This window comes from Gallus gallus, chromosome 3 (assembly GCF_016699485.2).
Source record: "Gallus gallus isolate bGalGal1 chromosome 3, bGalGal1.mat.broiler.GRCg7b, whole genome shotgun sequence".
NCBI lineage: Eukaryota > Metazoa > Chordata > Aves > Galliformes > Phasianidae > Gallus > Gallus gallus.
In genome coordinates this window covers 96,077,803-96,105,507 of record NC_052534.1, presented here as the reverse complement: position 1 = coordinate 96,105,507, position 27,705 = coordinate 96,077,803, and the positions used below count along the sequence as shown (strand labels likewise).

Genomic DNA, 27,705 nt, shown 5'->3' with positions numbered 1-27,705 from the left:
ATATTCTGCAATGAAATCAAAAGTGAAGGCAACTAAGCCATACACAGCTAAGAGAGTAGACAAAAAAATCCACCATCGCCAAAAGATCCTTTAATTTCAAGGTAAACAGGCAAGCCACGAAACAAATAGGAATAAAAAGAGAGTTTGTTCGGTAACTGGAAGAAGAACAAGAATCCACCTTGTTAAACTAATACGGAAGGCAGAGAAAATTTATGCCTGTAAAAAAGTAAAGCAGTATCTGATAAAATGAAGTATTTCACAAAGGATAGGCCTAGGAAATTTACACACAAGAAGCTTCAAGGAAATAATTGAGGAGCTCGGGAGTTCTCTGAAACACAAATGTTGTTTTTTTAAATACCTTAAGAAATTCTGAAGATCAAAGGACACACAAAGTTAATATTAAAAAATGTAAAAGGGAAGATTCAGGAACTCTACAATGATTAGCCTGGCATGGATTCTGAGGAAAACAGTACAATGACAATGGGAAAAATGGGAGCTAAAAATACCCTGTCAGTCAAGCAACCTTCATAATGTCATAGGAGAGAGCCAGTGGAAGCTTCAGCTCCAACAAGGAGATCTACAGGTGCTGCTGCTCTGAAAAGAACATTCTCCTTGTTTACGGAAAGCTAGCTGATATAAGGGGAGCAAATAAATAAAAAGGCAACAGAAATCCGCTGGGGGACTCATGATAACACCTCAAACACAAAAACAGCTGCTCCTCTGGAAAAAAGAAAGGCATGCAGAACAAAGAAGCAAAACCCAACTGTCTTTGATACAATAGATACACATGGATACAAAAGTACTGCTAAGAATTAAGAAAAATAGAAGTATAATAAAAGTAAATACAAGCTACAGACCACTGTAAAACAAGAAAGCAAAGACTTGAAGAGTTTCAGTGTAGAGAAGTTCGTCTGCTAATGCTTACAGAAAGCCTTTCACTCCCAAAAGTAGGAATAAATGTAACAGTCAAAGCTAGAGAGGATGTGTGCATGCATGTGTGCAAGATACACGCTCCTCCAACTGAAAAAAAAGAAATCATAGAGTCACAGAATAAAACTCTCTGCACTGAAGAAGCACATTCTGAGAAGAGCTGAGGAGCCTTCCATCCCACCTGAGCATTACACTGTGACACCCACTCCAACACCCAGCACTCCTTACACGAGGGAGAGGAAAACTCTGGATGAATTACACCTTTTCTCAGGGCATCAAATACATGCGCTGCTTTTCAAGCTCTTCCTATCAAAGCCAACATTAGATCATAAATACGAATCAAAACTGTTATTAAACTGAACACAATGGAGAACTGCCCAGAATTACTGACACAGACAAGAGATATAGTTTTAATGCTGAATGATGTGCTACTAAGTGTGAAAGAAAGATGATGTCAGGGAGAAGAAAGAGATAACAAAAGGCCTTTCGGCGAGGCTGAAAAATAAGACTGGAAAAAATGAAAGAAGACACCATAAAAACACTCACTGGAGTGAAATATATAAAAAAGGAAAAAGTTTAAAGGTATGGGGAAAAATCTGGTGAGAGCAGAGCAAATCACAGCAACTCAGTACAGTACAGGAAGCAACGATCAAGAAATAAAGGATGGAAGTAGGTGAAGAAGACAATTAAGAACAAAATTAAAACCAACCAGAAAATAAACTGATTTGAAGAGTCTTAGGCTGCAAAGTGTATCAACACTACCCTGTAAAGTGAAGTGTTCAATGGCCCTCTCTGAACAGGACTGACCAACATTCACTGACCATCCATTCTCTCCTAGTCCTTATCCCCTTAGAAAAAAAATCTATTCTTAACAAGCTTAGGAAGAAAAGAGCTATCTGAATGCTGCAGGTGAGACTGAAGGAAGGGAACTTCACCAAGGTCACACATCTGGCTCCTCGCCAAGCCCAGATACTTGTGCGTCTAAAATGAAGGCCATTCCAGGAGCTCTTCAGAACAGCCGGATCTGAAAGATATTTATGAGGCTACACCTATCCTGTTCCACACAGCACATACTCCAAACTGACACGTCTGTTATCTTCAGTACTTTGGTAAATCAAGTTGCACAACAGTCATGGGAGTGATCTGCTTACCTATAGACATTTAAGTCTGCGTGCGTGTCAATAACCTGAGAATCAAACCAAATGCCCCATGAACAGGCTTTTAGATAAAACCCACTTCTCAAATGCTAACTTCTAACATGCATGATTTTAATAGAGGAAGGGATAAGCAAGATGGATGTGTAATGAAATGAAGGCTTAGAAAGGAGAGCAACAGAAAAAAATGAATACACATGGAAGACAACTCGTTTCCCGTTTTACACAAAGCTCTTGAATAAAGAACTTTTATCCTTCAGTACTACTTGTGAGATAGTACTTATCTCCTGTTATGGCCTCACACATTTGTCTAACAGGTGTCCAGAAACAGAAACCTTTGTGGACGGTTTTAAGCAAAGCTCACCCTGTGCAGAATGCAAAAATACAGAAAACACCCTTCTTATTAGCTGTTCCATTACTAAATCCTGCACAATTTATTTGCCACCTACACTGAAGAGGTGACAGAGAATACAGGGCATGCTACACCATGAGGATCACAGCACACTGGAGGTCAGAAGGAATCCCTGGAGATCATGGAGCCCATCAAAGCAGGGCCAACTACAGCAGGTTGCTCAGGACTGTGTCCACTCCGAGCATTTTCAAAGCTGGAGGCTTCACAGTGGTTTTGGGCAGCCTGTTCCAGTGTTCAGTCACCCTTACAGTATGTTAAAAAGAATAATTAGAAAATCTTACGCTTAAATTAAAGTTCCTGTTTTTCCAAAACGTGCCACTGACTCTTGCCTGTTGTCTCTAATGTTCAGTGAAAGGAGTCTGACTCCATCTTCATTCCTTCCTATCGAGCACTTACTCATTTTACTACAATGAAGCCCCTGCTCAGGGATAAAGAAACCTCAGCTCCCTCAGCCTCTCTTCCCACGACAGATACGACGTTCTTGCATCACCTCCAACTCCTAAATTGCAAGCAGGACAGTGAAACGCCATCAGTGATATGGACGCCATCCCTGTGTTACATACAGCACTGAAACTCATTGGCTGGATATGCTAAGACAAGCTATGTTCCATTCAGTTCCAACAACTGAACGACAATAAGATTAAAAAATGTTGTGTGTTCATACACACACAACTATGTAGAAAGAAAGTAGATGCAACACACCTTGTAGTAACTATTGCATTTATTTTTTAAAGCTCTTATAACTTCAACCTTGCTCAACTTCAGTGTATGTGAGATACCTGGAAAATTGTTACTGAAATAGGTTTTTAAGCCACTGAGAGCGCTTATACATATGTTATATCTATTACACATTTTATACGTGAAACTAGATGATCATTGTGGTCCTTTTCAACACAGGCCATTCCATGATTCTATGATTACACGTATGGTGACCCTTATCAAGTTATGATTCATCTATTCTTAACTGATAAGAGGGTAGCTTATTATGATTTTGTATCTTAAACAACCATGTATCTACTAATTGAGTAAAATTTGGGTTGCAGGCAGCCAGCACAGGACACAATTAAATTTACTAAAAAAAATGGCTAAGAAAATAAAAAAAAACCCAAACAACTACTGAATAACCTTGTGAAACAGCTATGTTTTTGAAAATATTCTCAGTTTACATTCACCAGACTTGAAATGCAACAAATAATGACATGAATAACAAGGCATGTAGGATGCTTTGATGACCATAATCTGATAAAAAGTTTTTCACAGAATCAGAGAATGGTTGGGTTGGAAGGGACCTCACAGCCCACCCACCCAACCCCTGCCATGGGCTGGCTGCCCCCCACCAGTTCAGGCTGCCCAGGGCCCACCCAACCCAGCCCTGAGTGCCTGTGGGGATGGGGCACCCACAGCTCTCTGGGCAGCTGTGCCAGGGCCTCACCACCCTCTGAATAGATTACTTCCTCCTAACATCTAACCTAAATCTCCCCTCTGTTAGTTTAAAGCTATTCCCTCTTGTCCTGTCACTATCAGAGAAGATTTTGAGGATAATTGTCTACAGAATACCCTACACAGAACACCAAGGAGAAAAGAGCACAGGCTGTACTTTGAGGATAGAGTATTGCACAATCCGACTTCCTGCTCCAGGACAACCACCTGGTCTCCCGAATATCTCAAAACTCAGATGTCAAAACTGGATACAGGTGGATAAACGATTGGTAATCTCTGTGCTGCAATGAGAAGTTAAGATCAGTTCTGAAACATAAGATCTAGGAAACACCTTGATGTTTCCTTCTGCAATTTTCAGCCCAATCACATAGTCAAAAATGTCAAGATTAGGCAGTCTGGGATCCTCCCTGGGCAATTGTGATTTCCTTTCTGCAAACCAGACCTCCCATTCTGAGGTGTGGTACAAGTTCTACGGCTGCAACTCACACAAAAACTTTAATTGGGATTTTTGTTTGCTTTTTATTTAGTTTGGGCCAAAATTGAAGCTCTGTGTAACCACTTCGAGAGGCACAAATATCTCCAAAGGATGAAGACGAAGGTTTTTTTGCAGTTTAATACTATGTAGCCCTCAGACATGGAACTAAATCCTATTTCTGAACGTTCAACAGCAGCTCCAAATAACTTTTTCTCAACAAGTATTTACTGAATTTGTTTTAACTTAGGTAATCAGCCTAATTAGACTGGTTAATGATTAAAGCACGGACGGTCTCTGACTGCACTGCGTTATTCACAGGCTCCAATAACGTGAAGCCTGAACTCTACAATGTAAGAATAGATTTATCATAGAATCATAGAATGGCCTGGGTTGAAAAGGACCACAATGATCATTGAGTTTCAGCCCCCCTCTATGTGCAGGGTCGCCAGCTACTAGACCAGGTTGCCCAGAGCCACATCCAGCCTGGCCTTGAATGCCTCCAGGGATGGGGCATCCAAATTTAATCAATTTATTAGCACATTAACCAAAAATTAAAATACCACAGGATAAATTAGCTGGTTGCCTGTTTTTCATCTATTATTTAAAGAAAAAAAATTACCTCAACACAAAAGATCCTAAGATCAAGGCCATATAACTTCATCTTCTCTGGAAAGTGCTGATAAGCATTGAAATATGGAATATGACCTTCAACAACAAACCTGTGCAAAAAAGCAAACACAAATAAAAATAGCAGTTAGCACAACAAAAGCATTTTTGTTCTACAATTAATCCACGTATCAATTTCTGGTTCAAAACAATGTCTGTATTATACTGCCTAAGCAATACTATCCGAATTACATACCCCTAAGTGCTCCCCAGCATGAACACCAGTTCCATCCTTTACAGCCTTTAAGTTCAATCTCAGCTATGACTGACAAATGGTGATGTTATGGCAGCAAGCTTACAATCAGCAGGCTTGCATACAGTTTGTTCTGCACATTCTTCAGCTCCTGTGTTTCTGAAATTGCTTCAAGCCCCCCTGTGAGTGGTATGGAGTCTCTCTTTCAAAACCCTACTGCTCTAAGTAAATTCTGCAAATGGAAGATGAAACACTCTCTGCTGTGAGTGAGGCAACGTGGGGGGAAGACAGAGAATGATGGGCACACACCCAGAACCACAACTCCAATAATTACATTCTGTAGTCTGATTAAGAAAAAAAAAATGTAATTTCAGTGAGAAATTATTTTGTTTGCTAATAAAATCAAAACCATTTATTTTGAACTTGTACCCAAGTGATGTGTTTTTCACTAAAAACTCGCATGTAGTTTACAGCAGTATTTTGGATTTATGTTCTTCTCCAGATCTTTATTATGGGATTTAGTAACATCTATCGATAACAAGACACCAGCACCCCCAAACCCTGCACTTATCTGATACTGATGCACACAGCAGGCAAAGCAAGCACTGAACAAGCCTGGAGCTTCGTGACAGAATGGGCACTGCTCTTTCTCATTCCAGACTAAAACCTACTGACCACCTCTCATAGGGCTCAGAACTGCCTTCCTGGATTACCTTTCTCCAGAATTTGCTCAAGTGATAATTTAGATCGGACTAAGTTAACACTTCAAACAGATCAGACCCTGTTCTTTAAATGGCATCAGATTTGAAAACAGTCTTCTCCCCTGTGCCAGCTGTGCCTTCTTTCTGCACAACATCCCTCTGATCTTGCTACACAGACCAGCAAGGTCTACAAACTCCCACAGTGTTGGTTAAGCCAGGCTCTGCATCTGCTCCCAGCAGAGGACAGGTCCTGCACGCCCTGATTGCCGGAGAGGTCCCCTCCCAGCAGCAGACCAAGTTCCTCATAGCACACAGCCATCTGTCACTGCCACTCACATCGTGTCTGGAGAACAAAACAAGATCAAGGCAGAACAATGTCTTCCCTGACAGAGCGCTCACCTCTCCCCTCCCACACGGCAGGGCACAAACCCACCTTTTCTCTTCCCCTACAGCACCTTCATCACCCCTTGCTGGGTATTACAGAGTATGTGTAGGGAAACTGATTAAAATTCTGTTTTAAGGGCCAGTTATTAAAACTGGCATTGTGTACTGCCCCACGTGCTTGCTGAGGTTACCATCCAGAGCCAGCACCTGCTGTGTGCTTGCCACCCTGCCCCATGTGCTGAGCAGCCTCCCAGCAGCTCTGTGGCTCCGTGCAGTCAAACTGCAATAAACTGAACAACTTCAACCCGAGGAATGGTTTGACAAAATGGACCGAGCCAACCAAAAAGCTCAACATAACTAGTTGTGCTTCCCTCCTCCTGCTCTGGCTGTGTGCTCCTGGGGCTCACCATTCTCTTCCACAGATTAAACTCACAGCAACAGCAAAAGCGTCACTGTTACCCTATCATAAGGAGGAAAGAAGGGTTTATTTGCTGTCACCTAACAATCAGAGGCTAACAGGCAGCTCCTACGGGTGCCATAACTGGCTTCACAGTGCCAGGAAGAGGGAAGCACACAAGCAGCTCAGCTGACTGTAAGTGCTGAGCGTCACCTGGTAAGGAGAACTCACACAGTATGCTGCCAGATCTGAGAGGTGGCTCCAAGAAACTGAGAGCAGCAACTCCTGAGCCAGCACAGCACCAGCTGCAGGACAAACAATCAAGGCACAGGGTGTGGTGTGGCCTCGATTGCAGCTAAACCACCCGTAACAGCTCGCTGCCTCCCAAATGGGAAATCCCACCCTCCCCGCTGCCCTCTGCATCGCACTCCTGCCTCCTCCCTGCTGACAAAAGCACTTGTGTCACTTCTCCCACTGAGGATTAGACTGAAAACAGGCTTTTGTTTTCTAGGGTTTGATTCAAAGCAGACAGATTTCCAGACTCTGCTGACGTTACCACCAGCACAACATGGAAAGGGATCACGTTGAAGCGAATTACACGGCACCAAAACACCCACTGAAACTTTCTTCTGCAAAATTAGTTTTCTGATCTGCTTTCAGCTAACAACCAACAGCTGGGTGCGTGCTCGTGCCCAGCACAAGAGCAAGCACAGCAGTATCTGTGCAAGAGGCAATACCAGAGACAAGCAACGCCTACAAAAGTGGTGGTTGTGTGTTTTGTGTGTTTTGGGTTTTTTGCTCTTAAAAGTTCTCACTAACTTGGCTTTACCACGTCAAAGCATTGCAACTGCTGAAAAAAACAATGACGACACCTATCCTAGCCTGAAATTACTGTCTCCGTGCAAAAAACATGCTCTTGTCTCAGGTGGAAAGCTCTTTCTATGCTTTAAAAATCCCTGAAACAGCAAAAATACTCTGCTATGAATGCAACGTGCCAATGATTCAGGATTTTAACACTTACTCTAAAAGCCCGGATTTGGAACAGAACTTGAGAATAGTTTGACTGCCTGCTGTTCTTCCAGCCCTGTCATTTAACAGATGGGGGATCAAAACACTCCCAGGACAAAGTTGTATCGGTGAAGTACCTGAACGGCACATACAGCGCACAGCCCGTGTGCTTTTAATTACAGCAGCAGCATCCATTAGTCAGGGCTAAGTGCAAAGAAAATCCTGCATACTACAAGGAAATGATGCATCTGTTAAAGCCACACAGCAATGCCACAAACTGATTACAAGTTCAGTCTTGCCGGAGTAGCCGGGTATAACCTCATTTGAGAAGCAGCAGTTCTCAGCCTCTCAAAGCCTAGCACCTCAATTTTCTTCCCCCTCCACAAGCTCCCCAGTTTATTAATTAGCTAAAGAATACACTGCACGTAGAGAGAGCACTGTGAGATTACTCACAGTGGAAAAAGATTTACTATTACGCACACCAGAACAGAAGGTTGTTAAAATGTTATTTTTAAACCCAAAAATGTCCCTTCCAGAGGAGGTAATTGTAGTGTTTTTCTGCTAAGTGTGTCAAGTAGCAAGGAGGAGTGTATTTCTGGTGTAGTAAATCCTTTAAAACCTGGCAGGTTGCCCTAGTGTGGTGCCTAAGCATGTGTCACAAGGGAGGAGCGGGAGTCAGCTGACTGCAAGGCAGGGAGAAAACCAAACTGAGGACAAAACAAGGCAGAACTTTGAAGCACAACTGTAATTCGGATGGTTTAAATAACACAATTTGCTTACAAAGATTTTAAAGGTAACACTGAATATTTCACGTATTCATCTCTGGTCTGTCGCTATTTTGATCTGTATCTCAACGCATGCAAAAATGTTAACGTTGAATTTTGAGCTTAACTATTCAGCTGTCAGAAAACAAGAGTTTGATGGTAGTTCCTGGAGTTTAGAGTTCTCTCCCCTTCTTCATCAAGCTTGTGAAAGGCAAAGACCTTAAGGGTAGGGAGGGAAACATGATAATGTAATTACAGTCTCCTACAACTATCGTATCATTGTAAAACTTTGCCATACAAACAGCATGCTTTTAAACATCACTTTGTGCACTTAATTCACTCCTTATGTTCAGTGCATTTAAAGTCACCAAATCATTCTGATCCCCCACTAGATTCATGGCCTTATATAGAGCGCATTAAACCCATAGGTTGTCCCTAATTAAATGATACATTCTTTCAAACCATCTTACTCCAGTTCCCAGTTCTTAGTTTCTGATTATGCTTTCCTCTGCTGCATTTGGTACCTGACCTTTATTTTTATTTCTTTACAAAGACAAAAGGTGCTCTCCAGGTCCTGAATCTGAATTCTTGCATCTTTTCTGCAGCCTCCAGATTTTGAAGACTCAAACACAACAATACACCGTTAACATGGAATCAACACAGCCCACCTAACTACTGCATTCTATTCTGACTTGCAACTGACTTTCATAGCTTTTTTTTTTTTTTGCCTTCTCACTGAAAGCTGGTTTTGATTTCTGCTGTTTCTTAACCTGTACTCAGTATTTAGTTCTGTACTGCAGGGTGCTACTCTGAATTCTGAATGCCATGACATTTTGCTGAACATTTTAGAAGCATTTTTCATGCAATAGCATATCCAGTTATGCAAACATGCAACAGTTTGCGTGATTGTGATTGATGAAGGCAACAGCCATCCCCTGAACATAAATCAAAGGATTAAACATCAGTTGAATGTACCCAGTATTAATTGCTATAGTTCAAGACACACAAACCTGTCTTGCCTTGAAAGTACTCAGAGAAGAACGTTTCCATCGTTCTCAGAAAGCCTGTACAAAGCTAGCAAAGCGCAGGGGGGTCGGCATCCAAAGAGGCAGATCAGGCACTGGGATAAACTCACTTTGTGTTAAACCTTCAGCAGCAATACTAGTAACATCCAACACAAGTACTGCCTTAACTTTTAGCCCACAGGTTATATACTTGTTGAATTTTTATTGTTTTTTTCAACCGAACCCTACCTTATCAACTGAATCTTGAATCAGTTTTTCCTCTATTCTGTGCAAGTGCAATTTGAACTGCCCCCCTACAGTTACTTGATTATTTTGGCAAAAAGAAAAAGACATTTTCCCCATATTTCTAGAAATGGACAGTATTTCAACAACGGTTAAAAAAGAATATCAGCGCACCAAAGGTCTTACAGAGCAGCCCTAAGAATTTCTGAATGCAAGCTGTTTTGGTCTGACTTAAAATATTTGCTGCTAACAACAGAAAAAAGTTGGCAGTTTAACCCCTTAAGAAAACAAGGAATATCTTCCTATCCACGCTGTAGGGGGGAGAAAAGAACTACATTGTCAGTAATAGCTTGACAGTCCCTATATTTAGCATCTAACTATATCATCGCATTGTTTTATATCTGCCGTATTAAAAGCCCTTTATTCTGAACTCTGATGATTACAAATGCAAAGATATAAAGACAAAGAAGGACTTCCTATATTAATTTCTGAGCCCCACTCCATTATGTGAAGCTACTTAGTTACCTTCCAGATCACTGTATACTGCTGGCACTGTTTGCATGATGACACTGATGCAAGTCCCAGGGAACATCTACTCATTTAGTTTTGGCATGCTGACAACATCAAAAATAGCAAAAATGTGACCATGCCTACCGCTCCAGTGAATCTTAAGAAATTTCAAAGAAGAAGGACAAAAAGCTTCTTTAGCTCCTAAAGCTTCTGCCTTGCAGGTCTTTGAGTTTCAGTGCACACAACGGAAGAGAATGTTCTCATGAAGCAGATGCACAAATTCTTGTGTCAGAGCATAGTTATGGATACTAAACATAAAGGACTCCTGGCCCAACAAATTACTAACAAGGTAACATTAAAGGTCTAATTAAAAAAAAATGTTAGTTATAAAAGCAACAACAATCTCAGCAGAGACCATTCATACCTTAAGAGATCAGATAGCGTCATTGGTTCTTTCAGCCAGAGTAATGCCATGTAACAAAACGAAAGGGTCATTGGCATTGACATCCTCAGTTTCTCCTTTCGGTTCTTCCTTACGTACAAGCTACCATCTACTGATCCAGAGCATACAGAGGTGCTTTCTTTGGTTTATGTTAAAAACAGAAGAGAAAAAAAGTGATAGGACATATAATCCACGGGGTACAGGAAACAAGACAAAGGAATACACAAGTACTCTTGTTCAGCAACCAGTAACATTTCCAAATCATTACTCTGCAGTTGTTTGGTAGTCAAGGTACTTCTACTGCTAAACAGCTTCACTCTAATTTATTCATCTGCCATTATACAAGACAACAATCTGTCCCCTAAACAGCTATCTCAGTTGAAACACTGGATCACATGAAAAGAGACCTCGTTCCAGAAGCCATAAAAACAGAACCTTTTGGTCTCTGGACCTTTTGGTGGGAGCTACACTTCCCAGCTTTTCAGAAGTCTGAGTTTAACCGCAGTCACGAGCTGGAAATACTATTTTCCATTTGACAGATAAGGAAGAAGTGAAGAAATGAGGGAATATTCTATGTGCTTAAACCAATACGTTGGAGATGGGGTTTAAAACGCAGTCTTAAGCTTCTGCACTGCCAGAGACTTCACTGTCTTACTTTACACTCACACTGCAGAGACTTTACTGAAGTCAAGGTGTGTATCCATCTGCCATAAAGTAGGTTGTTGTTGTTGTTTAATTTAAATTCAATTTTAAAGAAAAGAACTTTAGAACACAGAAGTATTAAATGGTAAAGAAGGTTAAAGAAAACCACACCGAACCACAAAATAACCAAACCTTCCTATATCCTTACTGAGGTGAATCACTAAATAGAGAAAAGCAGTAATGAGATATTTAGTTTATGGGAGTGATGTATGAGTTAGGAACCTTTTCAGCAGTGAAACCTTGGAGTTCAGGGAAAGAGGAACAAAAACTGAAAAGCTCTTCTTCTCTACACCATGAAGTAGCCAGGACAAACAAAAACGTTTCGTTTCTAAAGCACACCAACACAAAACATCAACGCTGACTCTGTAATGACTTCCCCCACAGTTCCCCAGTCTGAGCAGAAAGCGTAAAGACTGACGCACAGCTCCCAAGCTGGGAGCTGCAGGGCCACAGCGAGCAGCCTGAGCAGGGAGCTGGGCAGCCCCGTGGTTAAGCTGGTAGGTGAAACCCAGGTCTGTGAGGTGGCAGCGGGCAGAGGTCTGGCACCCACTGATACACAGGCAGGCAGATCTGCAAGTATGGCGTTTCTGAGTGAGAATTAGTCTTTGATGCCACCTACTGGCTCCTCAAACAAGGGACAGCAGGACTAAGGAGACGGCATGCAGGCGACACAGGCTAGGTGAGAGGATCCTGAGATGACTGTTGCATATAGGTGTGCTGGAGAATAAAGGCAGCAGTCTTCAGTTAATCCTTTTAGTCAACAGTTTCACCTTTTACATGGATACATGTGCTTAGGCAGCTTCACGACTGAAGCTTCATTATTAATTTCACATTCAACTCAATTTAGAATAATCCTCATTATATTTGTGGCTTTAATGATAGCACACAATTTCCTTTTATTTCTTGTAGCTTACGCAAGACATGACAACATACAATTACACACATCTAATAATTTAAGAGTTTAATAGGCTTCCCTAGCAATATCTCAGCACTATACTCAGTGGAATTTGCTATTATCCCTATGCAAAAATAACCAAAAAATAAAACAAAACAAAAAACAATTGCATGTTGGAGCAGCCTCTTAGGAGAGCATTGAGGTTTCCAGTCTGTAGCAATAACAACCCAGTAGAAATGGCACAGAAGAGGAAATGAATCAATCTTCACCACAATTTATGGTCTACTAGAACACATCTAGTATTATTTGTATCAAATTTCAATATAGTAAATAATTGCTATGCTTCTTTGATTGCTCCAAAATATGCTTTTACTGTCACTGAGCTCTTATCTACTGCAAAGGCTTTCAGAGAAATAGGTATGACTACTTAAAGGTTCATCTATTCTCCAAAACAACAGAGCAAGAAGAACACATGAAATTGTGGCCTATCTTAATGCTGACTTTTAGAAACATACAGGAGGCACAACTCCTAAAAAAGAAAGGAGTTCCTCTTGACAGCTAAAAGGGAAGAATTTGACTGAGTATTTTCACTAGAATTTTTTCACTATGCTCTTTCCCACTGAATCTCCTGTGTATGAACATACGGAGACTTTTTACCTGCAAATCTTGACATTTTAGCATATTAGGATGAGAAGTGTTTGCATGATGTTCTCAAAAGTTTGCGTCGCTATTTTTGCCCCACTTCCCCCTCTCTAATCCTGTTCAAGAGTTTTTAAAGTTTCTTACTATTTCTAATTGCTGTAGCTCAAGTTTCTCATTCTGTTTTCATTTCTGGATTGTACGAAATAAAGAGAAAAATATGGAAGGACAGGATTATATCCTTTGGACGGTAGACGGGCAATATCATAGAAGAACAGAAGTAGAACATAAAGAGGACCACATAACATGGGAAGAGTAAACACTGAAACAGACAAAGAAGGAAAAGATAACAAAGAATCAAGCATAAAAGAACAATAATCAGAAACTCAAAGTGCAAGCAAAAATGTTCCAATACACTTGGAGCTGTATTTCCATTATCAGGCATCACAGCGCTGTCTGACATTACACTTGCCCAGTAACACCAAAGGCTCCAACTTTCTGTAACGTTTTAATTAAAACATTTAGAATTCTGTCAATGTTTTCAAGCTCATTTGTCAACAGAAAGGAGAAGTTGAAGGAATGATACAAGATTTTGGATGAAAAAGGCTATAAAGATAGTCAACATAATGCAGGACAAGTGACACAGAAGAACTAAACTAAAAACACTGTTAAGGAAAAAAATAGATAAATACATATGGGACAGGGAAAAAAAAACACATAACGTGAAGAAGAAAAAGGAAACAAGAGAATCAACTCTAGTTTTTAAACATAGAGGTTAGGACTGACAGCTCTGCTGTTAGTTAAACAAGTGCTTATTCTTTAGAACTCTAACATTTGTGAACGTGTAGCTTTGCAGATAAAACAGCTTTTTCTTTCCTCATTCCAGACAGGATGCACAGGGCAACGTGGCTATAAAATACAACTTTCCTCTGCATTTCCAGATCACATTCAACTTTAGAGGGGAAAAAAAAAAGAAATGAAGCCTTCTGCTACGGGTAGAATATAAAATACCTCCGTGCAAAGAGGATTGAAAACCCTACACTTTCCAGCTACACATCAGAAAGTCCTTCCAATTCTACACAAATACACCTCAGCTGTGTACAAGAATGGTTTCCAGACACTTCACTTCATTGCTCCTACCTGAGACCTTGCCAGCTGATGAGGCATAGCTGCAATCTGTCTGTAGATCCCCGTCGCTTTCAGAGACGGATAAAAAATGAAGCAGGCTGTGTTGCTCTGGTTCACTGTCCATATCTGTACTGCTATCACATACCTGTTTTTTGTAAACAAGACATATTATTATCTACTGTTAGTTACTGTTTTCATCCGAATAAACCAAATAAAGCATAACAGATAGAAGATCTAGCACATGAATATTGGATATTAGGAAGAAGTTTTTCACACAGAGGGTGGTGAAGCACTGGATCAGGTTGCCCAAGGAGGCTGTGGATGCCCCATCCCTGGAGGCATTCAAGGCCAGGCTGGATGTGGCTCTGGGCAGCCTGGTCTGGTGGTTGGCGACCCTGCATATAGCAGGGGGGTTGAAACTCAATGATCATTGTGGTCCTTTTCAACCCAGGCCATTCTATGAAGTTGAAATCCAAGCTGTTCACATATCTACTTGCTCTACGAATCACCAGTATATAAACAAACCTTAAAAAAAAAAATTCTTTGTAATTCTGTTACGGCCCAATCTGCTATGATGACCAGAAAGGAGGCAATTTATAGAAGCAGAGTTTAATGAAATAAGTAACTTCAGGAGCCTGGGCATGTGCTACTCCATTTAGAAGACATTCTCACTGAAGTGAGACTAATGCGAGTTAGGTATGCAGCTTAAAGAAAGTTTTTTCTTGTTACTCTTTAAAAAAGGTAAGCAACATCTCATAGGATCCGAGCTTTTCACTTACTGATAATGCCTTGATAGTTTCACCAGCTGGTCTGTTGCAATATGCCTGCTGGCTCTTCTGAAGGTAACGCCTCCAAAAATTGCACAGAACTTCATCCTGGTAAATACAAACGGACAACGATTAGTGCAAGGTTTAGAAAACCACTCATTTCTGAGGAAACAGAATGTAATTGCTAACTCAGGGACCTAAATAATATTCCAGCCCTGATTTCATTACCTCCAGTTTTTCCTTCATGTTTTATAACTACAAGGAGAATTAAGTTTGTTTACATGCGCTCAATATTTTTTTGAAAGAGAGGGATTTGATTGACCTGAAAAATTACAGTATCTTTAAGTAACACCTCTGCTGCACACTCACAGCGTGCACAACTCACAGTTGGTAGGATTCATCACCGATCTCTACATACCTTCATTTGTGGACACACTCCTAATGCTTCCAAAGCTTCAGCTTGTTGCTTTAGTACCAGCTGAAAGCCTTCACAAACATACCATTCCCAGCCTTCATCTATTAAAAAGAAAGTGTTTTTTAAACCTTAAGCAAGGTATTTCCACTTCATATTCTGTTACCTTGTACCAGGATAGAGAAATATCTCTATTAAATAACTTCAGATATGAAAGCAAAGACCATTACACTCAATATTCCATTAACTTCCACTTACACGCAGGCTTAAGAAAGGACTATTACTGAACAAGTGCTGTTCTAACCACATTTCTAAATGCTAATATATTTCACTATCATTTCTAACACGTCATTTGTAAATGAGAGTTGCCTAGTGACCAGTTTTAAAGTAGAACCTGTTGTTGAAAAAATGAAATGTCTTTTCTTCCCCACCTTGAGCATGAAAAACTGAAACATGTTACACTGCAGTACCTCATCAGGCAGAAATTATATAGATATTATAGAAGATAAATATATATTTTATATATATATATGTGTGTGTGTGTGTGTGTCACCATGTTTTTCACCACTGTCTCTCATGGAATCACACAGGTTTAACTGAAAGAAAGTTTCTCAGACATTCAGAGCTCCTATCATATCTCAGCATAAGATGAATTTCCTAAGGCCTGCTCCAATCTATTCACTAATTCCTCAGACAGCATTACATTTTCTTTCCACCATACCTCTCCATATTTACAAGTGCTTTCCACATGCTCTTGGTCTTAAAAAAAAATGTCTCTGTAGCTCCCAACTCTTTGCATTCACTCCACAGCTGCTATTCATTATTTTTCCTTCCAGTCACACCTTGCATCTCACCGTCTTAGAAGTTATCTGCCCCAAGTTACTCCCGTGCATTAAGGATGCTGGCTTTACCTGTTAACCACAGATACAGCTTAACCCTACACATGTATGAAAATAAACTGTCATAGTCTCACGCAACTGCACTTGCAGAAGGGACTGTATGAAGCTAAGAAGCATGGGGGATTGCTAATGACAAGCTCAAGATGAGAAGTAAAAGGCACGAAGTCTCAGCTCTGACTTTTGGAGCAATGCAGGAGAAAGGCAGGTGGCGGTGGTAAGGCCCTTCTTCACTCCTCCCTTCAACTTCCCACAATTGTTCTTTTCAAAGGAATGTAGTCATCTCCTGCCATTGCAGTACATGAAGATAGGTCAGCCTATCAGAGATAAAAGACAGCCCTGTGCTTCATGCAGCACTGTAATGCATTTTTGCTTTTTGAAAGTGGCCACAAAAACAAACCAACTCTCCAGCCATCAGAGTACACATACACAGCTCCTGGAGCATCCCTACTATAACATGCACAGCATATCACAATATCTCACGGCTACTGCTCTTTCGAATCATGAAATTAAGTGCAGAGTGACTCTGGATGAAAGATGTACCACCGAGCTACCTCAGACTAGCTACTCTAACTGCACAAAATCCCATCCACATAGGCCTCTGTGTAGGTTACGGGGCCAAGTGCACACAGGGCAAGCTGGGCAAACATTTTGAGAGCTGGACCATTGCCACACTTCACTTACATACACAGGCAGCTCTTTCATGACAGTCAACACAAGGAAGCAAGAAAGGGATCACCACATCTGAATGAACACCATGCACCATCCTCAGTGAGCAGCAGCCTGCACAGATCCAAGTGGCAGAAACACTAAGCCCAACACACAACATCCATCAACTCACAGAGGGACATCAACACAGAGGCCACCTGTGCCCCTGGAACTCACTGAGAGTGAGGCTGCTGAAGGCTCTGAGAGTGTCTGGGGATGCATTACATTCCTGTTCTTGGTCCTTTCTAGCTATCTGCTTTCAGCCACCGTTGGAAGACAATGTGCTGAGTGAATCAGTGCATCCACTCTTATGCAGAACACAGAGTTCTGTGTACATACCAGTTTTTTTCTGACTTCTAGAGCCTTTGGAGATTGTCTGGACTCTTGCATTAGGAATAACATCAGTGCTTACAACTTCTCGAGTTCTCTGCAAAACAATAACACATCTCAGCAAGGAAAATGCCAGACCTAACTTGCAGCAATCACCCCATCATAAAACGTAACGGAATTACTTGTTCTGTTTTCTTAAAACAGACAAAATATTTCATTGAGAATTAGCAAAAATAGGTTATTACGGTCCTGGACATACAGGTGTCACATGTCAGCATGTCACATATCAGCGTGTCACAGCAGTGCTGTGCTGCAGCACAGCAATATCCAGGCAGCGCTGTTAGGACACTCAGGTCACACCATGTAGCATTTTTGTGACCTAAAACCCAAGACATAACGAAAATAAAGCAGTCTGAAGGCCAACAACTCAGCTTTTTACCTCAATAACATTGTGGCAAGTTCTGCAATAAAATCTGCCTCCATCGGTGAGACCCCAGTTTACTTCTGAACACTGCGCACAGCGCTCATTAAAATCTCCCTGGAAGGAAAAAGCAAATAGTTTCACAGGCTCAAATACAGCAGATAACCCCACTGCCTGGCTACTGCACAGCCTTCAGGATTTAGCTACAGACATGGAACGTCCTTGAGGTGAGTTGATGCAGACAACAGGCAGTGGCAGTGTTTGCTATTAGCTCGTCCCAGACAACAACGTGTGAGCTGGCAAGGAGCTGCATGTGAACTTCAGCATAACGGGAAGCTGGTAACTAAGTCAGAGCCCCAATAATTCGGGCACAGGGCATGATGGAGAAAACAAAGAAAAAACACCCATCAGAAACAGGAAGGGGAACGGAGGCCTGGAGGTGAAAGTGAGAACGAATCTCCAGAATAGCGCAGAACCACGTGGAAGAAGCCTGCACAAGGCACGGAGAGCCGTGCCCGGGGCAATCCGAGGGGGGGGGGGGGGGGGGGGGGGGGGGGAGGGAAGAGGGAAACCCTCTTCTCAGAGGCTTCTTCCCACAGAAGAAGCAGGAAGGGGAGCGCTTCTAAAGCCCCACGCGCGTGCCGGGCAGCTCCGCGCTCAGGCCGGGCCCCAACCCCGACACCGGGCCGGGAGCGCTGCCGGGGCCTCACCCGCCCCAGCGCCGGAGCCCCGCAGCCCGCCCCCCGCCCGCGGCCACCGAACGCCCCGCGGGGCAGCGCCGCCTACGCGGCTGCGTTCCGGCCCAGCGAAACCGGCCGCTCCCGGAGCACGCCCGCCCCGCACCGCGTCCTCCTCGTCCATGCCGCCGAGCGCCGGGCAGCCGCTCAGGAGATCCCACCATGGAAACCGCGCCGAGCGCCCGCGCTGTCGGCCGGCCCGGAAACGGCAGCCCCGGCGCTTGCGTTCCGGCCCTGCCCGGAGGCCTCGGGCGGTCTCTCGGGGGATGAGGTCCCCACGGCCCCGTCAGCGCTGTCACCGGCTGGGCGCCTCGTCTCCGGGCTGGGACGGAGACGGGAGGGCAGGACATGGGGCTTCTTCACTGAGTGGACATGGGGGCTTCATAGGGTCACAGAATCACTAACACTGGAAGAGACTGCTAAAGATCATCTCGTGCAACCACAACCCACCCCCACCATGTCCACTGACCGCGTCCCTCAGTGCCGCATCTCCACATTTCCTGAGCACCTCCAGGGTCGGTGACTCCACCACCTCCCTGTGCCAGTGCCTCACCACTCTTTCTGACAAGAAATGATTCCTAATATCCAACCTCACTTCTGAGGAAACATGGGGAACTTCACAGAGGGGACGTGGATGTCTCATTTTTGGGGAGACATGGGAGCTTCACTGTGGGAACTTTGAGGTTTCACCTCTGAGGGGACACAGGAGCATCACAGAGATTAGTTACATGGAGGCTTCACCTCTGATGGAACACGAGGAGCTTCACCAAGGGGCTTCACCTCTGAAGGTACATGATCCCAGAGGGGATGTGTGCCCCTCCACCACCATGCCTCCCTGCTGAGCATCCTCAAATCTCCCTGGCCATGCCTGTGCCCCACCTGACACCCTGCCAAATCTGTTGGAGGGGGCCGATTGCTGCCCTCACAAAAGGAGAGCAGAACACATTTGACTATGTAAAGCACTTGAGGATCCTTGAATGAGGGAAATGATGATCTGAAATTTGCTTTCAGTTAAAAAAAACAAAACAGCACCAAACCTCCAGATCTTGATGTAGGTCTCTAATTTCTGCTGTGTTCATAATGATGTCTAAACACGGAGGTCTGTTATTGCAATGAATTTGCCCACAGAATTGGAGAACAGGTTTAAGTTTAGGCCCCTTAAAAAAAAATAAAATAAAAAAACAACCCACTGAGTGAAAGCATGGGAAAAAATTAAAGCTAAAATATACATGGAAAGAGGTGAGGCTCCCTTGACAGCTGTGGTTACATTGATGTTGGAGGATATGTACAGAGCTAGAGGGGTTCATGGAAAAAAGTTATTACTCATGCCAACTGTGATCTTCTTTCAGTGTGGGATGAACATTTGTAACACCCATTAGAGAGAATTATGCATATAATTCCTGACATGGTAAAAAGGTGATCATCAGCCTCACAGAAAGGTGGCTAGCACTCTGATGAAACAGATCCTACTTGTTATATTAATTTCCATATTTTTTTGTTTGCGAAAACACAGTTCTGGGAAAGCAAGACCTTTTCGTGTGATGGAGTTTGATCTTTTTGTAATGAGTTTCTGAGATGAAATGCCATCTTGAAAAGAAATCAGAGCAGCTCTGTATATGGTAAACCAGGAAGGGCTGTGTCGTGGTTAGAAGACGCGGCCTTCCTCCTGCTAGGAGCTGGGCTCGGGTTTGGAGTCAGCCTGTGAGTGAGCAGGCCTCTCCGTGGACCTAACTCAACTGAAGAGCTCGCTTAAATTAAGCATGGAATGACTGCTTTGATGAGGCAGGGCCTCAGCGGTAGGACTTCTGCTTGCTAATTACACCTGGGCAAAGCAATGTGGAAGGAAGCATAAGTGACAGAACTCTGCTAGTTCATCAAAACCAGAACACTTCATTTTCAGTGGTAGCAGCTGAAGAGAAGGAACAAAAGAAGAAAAGTCTGAGGGACTGCATGGGGACCAATATTAGTGTAATTCTGAGCATACTGGTGTGATAGCCCAGCAGTTTTTGAGTGGGCAGGCACTGGTTCTGTGCTTTTGGGCAATCTGCTCAGCTTTTCTGAGCTGTGTTTTCCATGCAAGTGAGGCAGAGATATGAAAGGCTACCAAACTTCAGACAAAAAGTTGTACAAAGACTGGTGTTGGTGGTTCTAGCTACGTATTCAGGCTTTTTATGAGTGCAAAGCTTACATTCATGTTTCCTAAGACGATCAACTAACTAGAGCAAACTAGTAATCTGGTAGCAAAAATTCAGAGTGTAATAGGGGTAGCAAGTCTTCTATCTATTTCTTAAATAGTTTTTTTTTTTTGAGATGACATGCTTAAAACCGGTTTTTCAGCTTATAAAATTATGTGTAACCTTTGTCCCTAATTACAAGTTACCCAAGCATAGATAGGCATATGATAATTTCAAAGCCAGGAGACAGACTGTCTTCCTGCTTCAGCTCACTTTTCTAATTAAAATCATTATGCATAGTAGTCAGATTGATTCAAGGCTTAGATAAATAATATGTCCTGTTGTTTCCATTGAATTGAATTTTTAATGAACTGGGTTCCACTGCTGATACCACATTTCTGGCTCTTGAGTGCAGACTTTCTGTATGTGAAGGCACAAAAACTGTATCTTGACCCGAAAGACATGTCCTTTGGCCTATCCTTCAGGATATTGCTTATGAAATTTTATTGGCTCTGGGATAAGAACTTCTGCATCACAGATTCTCCCAGGAGTCCCATATAGACTTTACCCATTGTCAGACATCTACTACAGAGAGCTGGAGCAGAAACACGACCTCATCTGCTCTAAAGATTGTAAAGATTAACACTGGGCACATCTACCAGATTCTAGTTTATAGCAGATATACATTGTTATTAGCACCCACAATTTGTTTTTTGTACCTTCAAAAAGGGAAACAGACAGAAAACACAGGGAAATTAGGAAAACAAGATAGAGGTGCTTTTATCTGAACCATATGGATTCAGTCTAACCAATCTCTAAATGTCATCATGATACAGAAAGGGTCGAGGGAAAAAGGTGTGCCAAGCAGAAGTGCAGCAGAGACAAAGCTGTGGGGAGAGCAGTTGTGCAAGAAGCAAACACAGGAATGGACAAAGGTGGGAATGCTGATGGAGCGTAGGGGTTGCAGGCAGCCTGGCAGGGAGGGTAACCAGGGAGGGGCTGAGCTGAGTGGAGCTTTGAAGGAAGCGACAAGAATGATTTTAACATTACTGCTTGGGCACACGCAGAATTGCCTTGTGATATTTAGTGTTTATTGTACAGCTTCAGCTTTCAAATGTTATTTTTAAAATGTGTTTCTAGCCCTGATGTGGAAAGCCTGAAAATGTGACCTTGAATGTCCCAAACAGAAAGCACGTAACATTTTTTTTCAGACATTACTCAGGTTTTCTTGTGCTGTACTTAGGATGTGAGCAGCACGAAGTTGAATTTTTGACTGGTGAAAGCAGCAATACTACTAACACAAGTGAGGGCAGACATATCCAGCCATGCACTGAGTATGGAGTTCTACCTGCTCAGATGTACTGCAGCCCAGACCATCTCACAGAGTTACTTTGCAGGGCTGTAGGTTTGCTCCAGCTTTATATGTGACCCTACACAAAGGAGAGCTGATGTTCATCTGCAGTCATCGAACCATCTGCCTTGGAGATGCACATCTCAGGGAAGGGCTTCACGTTTGCATGAGCTGATCTAAGGAGCAAAGCTCTTCAGGTTCAGCTACCTCATGTGATCCAAAGCCATGCTAAATTGTGGTCAGCCATGAACTTAGCTGTGAGGTCTGCCCTGGGAATTCCAGAGTCCTTGCTGGCAGGAAAGAAAGACCTCATTGTGGGTCCCAGCCTTCAAAGGCAGGTTGTCTTTCCTGAGGAGCACCAACCTGCCCTCTTTCTGTCCATACCAGCAGAGATTCAACACTCCCCCCCCCCCCCCCCAGTAGTGGCTGACTATGTTCATCTCATTCTACAGAGCAACAGAGCAGGGGCAGGACACTTCTAGGAAAGTGATCTTAGCAGCCACAAAGGCACAGAGTAGACAGTGAGGGATTGAATGTTCCCTTGCATATTGCAGGCATGTACAATGCCTTTGTTTTCTCCTTTTTCAGATTTTATTAAACAGCTAACATGAAACGTCCCTTCAAGTTATAATACTTTTAATTGGATTAGATTTTGCATCGTTTCCAGCTTTACTGAAAGAAGAATATGCAGCATGCTAAAGGCAATCTTGGTTTCCACTATATCACTGTGCATCTGTAGAGCCCTGAAGATGCAGTTCATCTGCAAACACAGTGGCAATTTCAGAGTAATCGAGAGCCACCTTGTGGAGCTGGGATTCATGAAGGGGCTCTGAATAACACTGCTGGGAACAGCTGTTCACGATGAGGAATCCAAACCTAACAGGATGCTGGAGGCTGCTAATCAAGTAAGCATACACATCTGCACATATGCAATAAATGCGCATTGCATCACACCTCTCCTCTGCTGATTAATGCTGGACAGCAAAGAAACACACGTGGGCAGTAGGAGGCAGGAATGTAAGAGATGGAGAAGTGCAGAAAACAGCAGAACCAGGGAAGCAAAGTAATGTGTCCATTATATTTTGCAAAGCCATAGTAGGGTTTGGAGGGTTTTTTATGTTGTTCATGGGGCATATTTCACCGTGTAATTAATTAAGTACTCAAAAGTATCGATAAGTTTTGGGACCGTTCTCTATAGATATCTGTTGCAGGCATGTTTTGTCCAGCATTCAGCAGTTAACATCAAGAGTTATGACTGCCAGGGCTCGAAACCTGCCACATGCAACATAATGTATAGCAAAGATGGAATCACTGGTGGACATAATCCATAACTAGAAAAATTCAGTGGTCATTGTTCCCGCAGAGAAATAACAAGCAGTCTTGGCACAGTTTGCAATAGGGCCTGTAAAGCATTTCTTCTTCTCTCCCATCATTTATAGAATAGAATCACTAAGGTTGGAAGAGACCTTTAAGATTATGCAGTCCAACCTATCACCTGTATTCCCCACTAAACCATGTCCCTCAGTACAACATCTAGATTTTTCTTGAAGATCTCCAGGGACAGTGACTCCCCCAATTCCTTGGGCGGCCCATTCCAGCTCCTGACCTCTCTTTTTGGAGAATAAATTTTTCCTAATATCCAACTTGACGCAGCAGAAACTTTATTTGGGGCACACAGTGTCATGAGATGACGTCTTAAGCACAATTCTTTTAAAAATCTCTCTAAATATCTAGAATAGATCAGGCAAGGAAAAAAAAAAAAAGGAACTGTGATGCTCTAGTCATTCTCTAGGTGCCAGAGAAGCCTCTGCTGAGATAAGTGGGAGTGACAGTGATCAGCTGGTGATCAACCTGGTTATTGAGTCACGACACAGAAGAGTTTCAGAGCAAGACCTGCATACTAAGCAGACTGACATGCTTTTACCCATCTTCCAGTAATTTATGTTTCAGCTCCAGAAGCTTTTCTAATTAGTTACACATTAGTGGAGCTCCAAGTTAAATTACATTTCAGAAGAGATACCACATTCATAGTCCTCGTTAACCAAACAATCGTTAATATCCCACAACATGCTACAAAGACAACAGCATGGGAAAGCAACCTGAGAAGTCATTCTTCTCAGGCCTAGTCTTAGCAGACAAGACCAACATAACCTCTGTGATTAATAGAGTTTAGTTTTCCTTCTTTTTCAAACATTGTTTTGCCAAACAGAAGATATCTATCTTTTGGTATGCTTAATGGTCACTTCAGACTAGTTTAAATGCAATCATGTAAGATGTTATGTGGTAGCAGGAGAAAATTCGTAAAAAAAGATACAGAACAAAGCTATGGCAACGAACCACCAGCTTGTATTCTGGTTTGAAAAAGGAGAAATCTCAAAAAATAGAGATCTGCACCTTTTCCTATGATACTTCCTTCCATCATGCTTTCAAGAGGCCACCGTGTGTGGACCCACAAAGCACTGGGAGCAGTTTTCCAGTGTTTGTTCCAAAACCTCATGATGCTTCATTCTACATTAGAATACACTGAGGTGAAGGACAGCCAAATCTAGATGAAGTAGAAGCCAGCAGAATGCAGACTCTTGTTTTCAGAATGCTCCCAAGCTTCGGACTCAAATCTGGACTTCCCAAGCTGCCTCTGCCAAAAGGAGAACACGACAGAGTTCATGAGAATCCAGAAGAACCGGTAGGAGCACCTTCCCCTGGATGCAGCACTCTTCAGTGCTGACAAGCATGTTCAAGGTGACAAAGGTTGGGTAGATGTCCTTCTGACCCACACATCGTCCTGGAAAAGTAAATGGATCCTTAAAACTGAAAAAAAAAAAAAAACCCACAAATCTTTGTCAGTTTTCTATTCCCCACATTTATATGCAGCCTTTTTAAGAGTTTTTATTGTATGTGCTTATGCAGGGTTGCAGAGTTTAAAATGAGAGTTTAAAAGTACATACTTCGAGCTCTAACTACAAAAAAAAAAAAAGAACAGGGAAAAATTCAATAAAGTTTCTAGGATGACTTTTTAAAGAGAAGGGCTATAAAAAGCAGTTATAACCACTATTGTGACAAAAATGAAAACATAATAAAATAGAGGCATAGTTTTGCTTTGGCTTACAATCTCTTTTCCCCAGTGGCTTTTGCTCTCGTTTTCTCACCATCTGTTTTTTCTGTCCTCTCTGAAGAAAGAAAAGATCGCCATTGCTATTCATAGCTTGATTAAGCCTGTAAATTACAGTGTGCCATGGGACACAGACAGCTTCACACCAGCCTGGGGAGAACTTGTGACTATATTATGCCTCAGCAAGGTTCAGCGGTGTTTTGAGCTCATCTGCACGCTGGGGTATTTGTGGTGGAGATGGTTATTAAATACACTATGGAAAGGGGACAGAGCCATGATGGTTCCTCTTTCCCTTAGCCCTGCACAATATCCTTAAAACCTGTAGGTAGCAGGGAAAAGCTTTGCACCTGCAGTGCCAAAGTCTTTGGTTCAGGTGTCAGTTCTGCAAGCAAAGCAGACGTGCTCTGACCAGAGCTGAGATGTAACTGAGACTCTGTGAGGATTCATTTTAGTACAGTGAATTGAAGCCCAGTCTTGTTCCATTGGTATGACTCTGGCTTAAGGGGATGCATTTTGCAGTGACAGAGGGATTGAGTGTTCTAATCAGAAGAAAAACACCAAAATGAATTATTAAGTGATTTTGTGCAATAAGGATGACAAGGGAGAATTAGGGATGAGTCACACTCTTTTCCAGTTTATTGATATGCTCCATCTTAAGACTCTATTTTTTAAACAGCATGGTTACTAGTTCAGGACAGTGATTTAATTGTGATTGAAAATTGTCCACCTGCTGGTCTTCTAAAGCCATTAAAAGTATTCATTGTGATCCTGTGCTAGTTGTTCTCCTGGTTTTAAATATAAAACCATTTGGTTGTTCAGTAAGATCCCATCCAGAGCCCTTTAGGGACAATGAAAAAATTCTCACTCATTTCAGTGGCTTTTGCATCATGCCCTTGGCCACCGACTTGGGCTAGGCATGTGTGTGTATACTGTAGCAATTATCAGAGCTGAATGTATTTAGCCTTAGCTCACCCTTGGGAAACTGAAGCATCCTTGTCACCACTCACAGATGGATCTGAAGATCCATGCACCACGAGTTCCCTTAGTCAGATCAGTGTGTAATCCCACAGCACATCCTTCTGCAGTGATTGCTTACTATTGCATCAAGGATTTCTTTCCCTGTTGTCTTTGTTATTTACTCATTTTTCCCTCCTTCTTTACTACTGGTACGTTAAAACTTCTAATTAACAGATGTTAGTAATGCCTCCATTTCTTGTGTTGGTCTGCGCACAGGTTAACTGAAAACATTCCATGTTGGCTATAGAGGCTTAAAAATGCTGAGTTCTACTTCCCTCTCCACGCTACCTGCCTGCAGCACCTCTTCAAGTAAGCTCTCCTCAAAAGAGTCCTGGAAACTGGGAAGGTGGGGTGCAGACCCATGGTGTGTGGAGACCTCCTGAGGAAAAGCCAGCACCTACGTATTTAACAGCATCACTTCCATGCAGTGGTCTGATCACATTCTGAATGTTCTGAGTGAAATCGTGTGGCCTCACAGAACAAGGGTTTGGGGCTTGATTTCACCTAGGGGTTTTGTTTGGGCTTTTTGATGATAGTTGAATGGATGCCTATTTTCTCACGTGAAAATAATGTGTGGTAAAAACGCTGCATGCCCAAATTATTGGTTCCTTCCCAATACTTATTCCATTTTTCTCATCTTAGCCATGCAAGTAGGACGCTATAAGCTAATTCAAGAGTACATTCAAGTTATGAAGGAATCATTTAATTAATTCTAATGATTGTAAAATCCTAATGTACTCTAAGTGTACTTCACAATCGTTGGAAAGGAAGAAAAGGGAGCTCTTATGTTCAGGCTGGGAATCTTGTTTTCATCTTATCCATGTCTGTATGACAAGGGCAAGCAATCTCAGACAAAGGCGTAAACAGCATCCACCCATCCCCAGCATTGCTCACACCATTTAGGCAATTTACAACAGTAAACAAAGATAAGCGATCTGCACAGAAGCAGCTTTAGGTGACCACAAATGGATACCGCTGTTTAATTCAGCCCTCTCTCACCTAAACAAGTTTGTTTTCTCAGCACTGTTTATTTGTACTAGGGAGTGCTAGGAAGAAAATTCCATCCTCCTCCAGATTACCTGCTTCAATGTTGTGAAAATTCAGTATTTCCCCAGCCTAAGAATATATTCCTCCTACAGACACACTGTACTTTGCGGTCTTGCCTACATTTTGTTGACGGGTTGTTTTTTTTTCCTTGTAGCTCATAGCACTTTACTGCGACTGGAGCTGATCTCCAAAGTGGGAGAAGCCCTGCAAAGTTCAACCCAGATGGGCGAACCCATCTGATCAGCATTTCCATCTCTGGAGGAGGGGAAGCGGGGAGAGGAGATAAGGCAGAGGTAGATACATGAGGGTTTGAATAAATGAGCTGGACAGCGGTGGCAGGGAAATGGTTTTCACTTTGTTATATGTTTTCTGATACCAAAAAAAGGAAGCGATGACAAAAGCTTAAGAAAAATTCTTGTGTGAAGTGTGTCTTTTCAAAATCCACAATGAAAAAACCTTCAAGCTAAAATGTTGAAAAGAACATGCACTTCAACCTGTCAGAAAGTCAAACCTGCCCAATCAATGGAGATGAAATGAGGGAGCCCATGGCATTCTCCCCACTTTGAGGTTACACAGACACCCAGAGCAGGCAGAGGGGCGCAGCTGGGGATGGGTGTAGAGAGGAGGACTGCTGCAAAAGTTGGGAATG

At 42.4% G+C, this 27,705-nt stretch overlaps 1 protein-coding gene and 1 long non-coding RNA gene across 3 annotated transcripts in view; one reads left to right on the top strand and one right to left on the bottom strand.

The window, feature by feature from the left end:
• Positions 1-18,550, bottom strand: part of TAF1B (TATA-box binding protein associated factor, RNA polymerase I subunit B) — a 44,706-nt gene extending 26,156 nt beyond the window's left edge. For both annotated transcript variants that reach the window (NM_001006416.2, XM_015276038.4), the window contains exons 1-8: positions 18,465-18,550; positions 17,640-17,738; positions 17,210-17,297; positions 15,273-15,370; positions 14,867-14,962; positions 14,100-14,232; positions 10,706-10,862; positions 5,031-5,130 (exon numbers count right to left, since the gene is read on the bottom strand). In NM_001006416.2, the coding sequence (NP_001006416.2) occupies positions 5,031-5,130; positions 10,706-10,862; positions 14,100-14,232; positions 14,867-14,962; positions 15,273-15,370; positions 17,210-17,297; positions 17,640-17,738; positions 18,465-18,482 (789 nt within the window). In that variant the 5' untranslated portion in view covers positions 18,483-18,550. The remainder of the gene's footprint in view (positions 1-5,030; positions 5,131-10,705; positions 10,863-14,099; positions 14,233-14,866; positions 14,963-15,272; positions 15,371-17,209; positions 17,298-17,639; positions 17,739-18,464) is intronic.
• LOC112532061 lies at positions 17,802-27,459 on the top strand. The gene is made up of 4 exons (XR_003074270.2): positions 17,802-17,848; positions 22,472-22,788; positions 26,226-26,318; positions 27,211-27,459. It is a non-coding gene; the product is annotated as an uncharacterized LOC112532061 (long non-coding RNA).
• Positions 27,460-27,705: the final 246 nt, after the last annotated feature.